General features: G+C 45.5%; 1 protein-coding gene across 1 annotated transcript; it reads right to left on the reverse strand.

The window, feature by feature from the left end:
• Positions 1–572: 572 nt before the first annotated feature.
• CCDC71L (coiled-coil domain containing 71 like) lies at positions 573–5040 on the reverse strand. The gene has a single exon (XM_045793450.2). It carries the CDS (start codon positions 4735–4737, stop codon positions 4045–4047), a length of 693 nt encoding a protein of 230 aa, XP_045649406.1. The 5' UTR covers positions 4738–5040; the 3' UTR covers positions 573–4044.
• Positions 5041–5245: the final 205 nt, after the last annotated feature.

Below are 5245 nucleotides of genomic sequence, written 5' to 3' on the forward strand. Positions count from 1 at the left end.
CAATGCGACCCATAGCCATTACACCACCGCCGCCGATTATTGGTAGGGACTCAGATAACAAAGGGAAATTCAGACCACAACGTACTATTAATCCTTGCCTTTGCTAGCACTCCACTTCTACCCTCTAGACTGCAATGAAAATTCTGGCTCTACTCTATTCTATAGAACAGCCCTACAGCTGCTACTCACATAGAGCACGCCTACTTTCTTCCGTAATATGCAAAAACATGAGCATTAGACCTTTTATCACTACCACGGGGGGGGGGGGGGGGATCGGGGTCAGGACTCAAAAGTGAATTTTGAGGCATTTTTAAAGTCTTTATTGATGGCAAACTGGGTAATGGCTTGCGTTTGGGCATGAAGGACTGTTCTGAAGACTGACTAGATCATCGGAGTTGATGTAACACTGACTCCGAACATAGCAGAAAACATTATCTCAGGACTTCCTAGATTCTGAAGTCCACAAAAGAAATCAAAATATATCACACTGTAAAAATCCTTCCCAATTCACATCCAAACATAAAATACCGTTTCAAAAACTTTCAACATCATTAGAAAAACCAGACACTGTATATTCTCTAAAATTTATTTACAGTTAATAAATTAAAAAGTACAACCAGATTGTAAATCTTAATCATATGCGCACATCAAACTGTCCAAGAAAACAATTCAGTTCCATTACAAACAATCGCCTTCTAATGCACTTAAGACATAACAGTCTATCAAAAAATATTTTAAACACATCAATAAAGTAAATATATGTATATATGTCCATTAAAAAACACCAATGTAAAGAGTGCTGTGGCAATCCTTAAAACAACAAAAACTTTGAGTTCAAAATTACTCAGATTTTTTGTATTCAAATATTTTTCATGTGTTTTTATTGAATAGTTTCCAGAAAAATAGTACTATTATTTGCACATAGCAAATCAGTATGTGTCAGCCACCAGCTTAAATTACACTTGTCCAATCGGGTACTCCAACTTGGACAAAATAAATACACACCACAACAGTGACACTTTGCACTAACAACAATGAAGCTTGCCTTCAACAATCAGAACATTACTGGATTCGGTAAGGAAAAATAAGTTGCTGGTTGACAAGCAGGAGGATAAAAATGACATCAGGAATTCAAAAGGTTATTTGAGGTGCCGCTTACCACATTTAGGCACTCGAGATTCAATAAGAGCATAGCAAGGTGATAAACTTCCTCCTAGCTTCCCCCTTTACTTGTGCCATGTGAGATATAAAGGGAAGAGAATGAATAAAGATCATGAGACTTCTTCCAAAAAACTATATACAAGCTAAGTTACAGACTCACTTTAGAAGACAGTTAAATGAATGCCTCACCATAAAGGCCACCGTGCCAAGTTCCTTTTCACATTCTGCCCAAAAGTATCCATAAAATACTTTCATTTTCCTATTATATACTAATCAACTATATTAGTTGTTTCTTCACATTTTATACGTTGTAAAACAACTAACTTTAGCAAGGTTTTGCTAAAGAAAACTTGGCAAAAATAAAGATTTGTTTACATATTATTTCGCCAACTAGAAATGGCATGATTTTTCAATAGACCAGATAAATAGCATAGTGAATTTAGGATGGGCAATCAGATCCAAACTGAAATCAGATAGCCCAAATAATCCGAAGCATTATGCAAGTTCAAGTGCACTAAAGTAACAAGGCATAAGAGGAAAAAAATAAGATTCTCAGTTAAAATAAATGCATGGTGTCAATGGTTATGTTTCAATTTTGTGCTGAGCAAAGTTATCCTCCCAGCTACATCTAATTTCAAAATCCTCTGGGAAGCTATCTAGATAAGCTATATGTTGAAATTACATTCTAATATGGCCATTGGATTTATTTTTTAATTATAAAATTATATACAATAGTGAAGTGGTACAAATACATATTTTTTCCTCAGGTGCTAATTAGCTAAAAAAGTTAACAATTTGGGAAGAGGGGAAGAAAACCCTATGCATTTAAGTACAATTGGCAATGGAAGCTAATAACCAAAAGAATATATATAAGCTTCCTATCACACAAATATAATTTAACACTCTCCATTTTCTAAGTAATTATTCACTTTTATTTACTCATGTGACAGTATTTGTAACAACACATTATCATTGAGTAGTGAATAAAAGAATATGAGGCTTACTGGGAAACTGGCATAAAGTCATATATATCTTTTTTCTTTTCTTCTTCTTTTTTTTTTTTTTTTTACAAAACAGGAACACTGAAATTAAAGTCACAAAACTCCTACTATGAACTATTAAACTTGAAAAATTCATTTCAGAAAGCTATGCCATTTGAATTCTAAAAACACAAGAGTCAAAATCGCAACTCTCATTATTCCCCTAAGAAGCTGCCAAGCAGAGAGAAACCTTAATATTGAAGATTTCATATGTCATGTTCCAGCCTGGTATGGATGGTTCCATGGCAGAATACTTAAATTTGAAATAATAGTGGTACAAAATCACTACTTGACCCTTTAGATATTGCAGTAAAATCTGGCTGCGGCACCACTGGCTAAAAACCATTAAGTCTTGCTGCCACCAATGACCAAAGGCACTTGGATAGTCAAGAATCCCACACTGGGCCGTATGATATAAACACTATTATAAAAGTGTAAAAGAAGGGTCAGTACTCTTGTGTGGCTCGCCTGTTTAATTCCTGTGGTCTTCAGCTGTCAAACAAAAGACCAATAACTGCAAACATAATTATGAATGGAAATAAGATAATAAAGGAAACACGTGAAGCAAAACAGTCAACTAATTATCATGATGTCTTTAAGAGTGATGGACAGTGATCTGGACATTTCTTGTTATCCAACAACAAAAACAAAAATAAGGAAGGAAAATCTATTTTGCCCAAAGTTAACTTCCACCAGTTATCTGATACCAAGAAATGCCCCACCCCTCTAGATCATTAATACTTTTGAGAATTCCAATGGGTATTCTGTGTGGCATTTTAATCACAGCATTTACACATACTCATTTTGTCTACGTGATTTCCATTTTAAAATAAATTATCCTTGAAATATTCCCAGATCTGTATGTTAGGCTAGTACAAAGAGGCCAAATCATTTCCAATCGGATTCCATCCATCTCTTTAACCAACACCAGTTCTTTATAATTCATTCTTTTTTTATCACAAGCCATGTGGTTTCAGTGCACTTTACATTTTATTCAATTAAAAAGAATTTAACAAGTCAACTTTTCCTAAACAAAACTTCATGAGTTTCTACCATTTCCTTTAGGAGCTCAGTAAATATAAACATTAAATTTCAATATAAAATCTTTAGAAACAACCTCAAAAATGTTTAAACAATTGTACGTTGCATCTCTTTGTTTGTAATCACTGAGCCCATGAAATTCAAAGCCATACAAATCCTTACACTATTAACAGTCATAAGCTTGAATTTCTTAGAAAATATCCTTGGTCAAAGCTTTGGAATCCAGTTGAAATTCGGAAACGACTGGGATTCAGAATACCCTGAGCACAAACTAGTGCAACACCTTTCAAAAAAACATATTCAATCTTCCTCCAGAAAGAGGGGTGGCAGTCAAAAAAGAGAAAAGGGGGAGCAGGGAGGTGGATGAACAGCAAGTAAATTCTAGCTTTATTACACAAGCACGAAACCAAATTCCTTTGGAAAAAGAATGACTTCGGAGGACTTCCAGACCAGTGAGGTAGAGAGTCCAAAAGGGAGAAAACGGATCTGCCCCTATAGTCCTGGAGACGTCTCAATCTGGGGTTAGGAAGAAAGGGGACCTCCCTTGCGGGTCCATCTGTCTCCTCCCTCCGAAAACCCGGTGCTGGGAGGCAGCAGAGGGCACACCTGCCCCGGAGTCCCAGACGGCGGCGCCGCATCCCGGGGACGCGGGCCGGGAAAGACCATCCGGTGCTTCTTCGCCCGTAAAGTGCACTAGGGGACGCGGTCCAGGCCGGATCTGTAAACACTCGACTGTCACTTGTTTATCCCTCCAGGCGGAAGCCGTCCCGGGGCGGAGGGGCTGCGGCGCCGGGGCCCCGACTCACGCCCGGGGCACCGGGAAGCGGCGAAGCCTCACCACGGGTTCCAGGTTCACTCGCAGGACTTGGCGCGCTCGGCGCCGCGCCGCCGCCAGGCTGCGCTCGCCCCACACGTCGCCGCCGACGCGGATGGTGGGGAAGGTGGTCAGCGTCGGGGTGGCCGCCCTCCAGATTTCCTCCAGGGTGCGGCCCCCGAAGCAGGGCCCGGGGGCCGCGGGCTTGGCGGGGCAGCTGTCCTCGGGGGCCGGCGGCGGCGGGGACGGCGGGGACCCCCTCCGGCGGGCGGCGGCCGCCCGGGCTCCGCGGCGCCTCCTCCTGGCCGGCGGCCTGCGCGTCTGGCCGCGGGCGGCGGGGGGTGGCGGGGGGTCGGGGACCAGGGCCCGGCAGGAGGAGTAGCCGTAGACGTCCTTGCTGCGCAGGATGTGCGGGGAGAACTGGTGCTTGAGGCTGCAGAGGAAGCTCCAGAGCTCCGCGTCCGAGCTCATGAACTCCGTGCTGCGGGGCATGAACAGCTTGAAGGCGTCGCCCAGCGCCTTGGTGCTGTCGGCCAGCGACAGTTGCGACCGCGAGTACACCACCTTCTCCTCCCGCGCCTCCAGCTCGGCCCCTCCTCCGGCCCTAAAGCCGCCGCCCGGGGTAGCCGGGGCCGGGGCCGCCGGGGGCCGGCGCCGCCGCCTCTTCACGCTGCGCCGCATCGGAGGCCGCTCGGGGCCGCCCGCGCTCGCTGGGTCTCGCCGCCGCCGCCCCCGCCCGTGTCCGGCTCCGCGGCGGCGGCCGCTGCTGGCGCCTCCGGGCCGGCGCGTCTCTCGCTACTTTTCTCGCCTCGGCCGCCGCCCCTCCCCCTCCGAGGGCGGAAGACGCGGGTGAATATCCTGCCGCCCGGTACAAGATGGCGGCCGGCGCCCACCCCTGGGCTTTGTCATTGGACGGCGCCTGGCCCCCTGGTTTCTTTCTTCTCCTCTCTAGCCTCCTTTCGCCCTCTGCCTTTCTTTAAATGCGCCCGCCTCGGGCCCCTCCCACCACAGCCCCGACTCCACCCATTGGGTGCTCTCAGAAGAGGGGCGGGGACTAATGGGGGAGAGGCCAGTTCCTGGAAGATGGTGCTGGGGTGGGTGGTGGTGGTGGCCCTTGAACGCCAGTCAACAGTTGGGTGGGTGTGTGTGGAGGATGCCATGTCTACAGTAAGAGGTGGACTTCAGCTCC

The sequence above is a fragment of the Ursus americanus genome, chromosome 3 (assembly GCF_024610735.1).
Source record: "Ursus americanus isolate L20-20 chromosome 3, mUrsAme1.1.p, whole genome shotgun sequence".
Lineage (NCBI taxonomy): Eukaryota > Metazoa > Chordata > Mammalia > Carnivora > Ursidae > Ursus > Ursus americanus.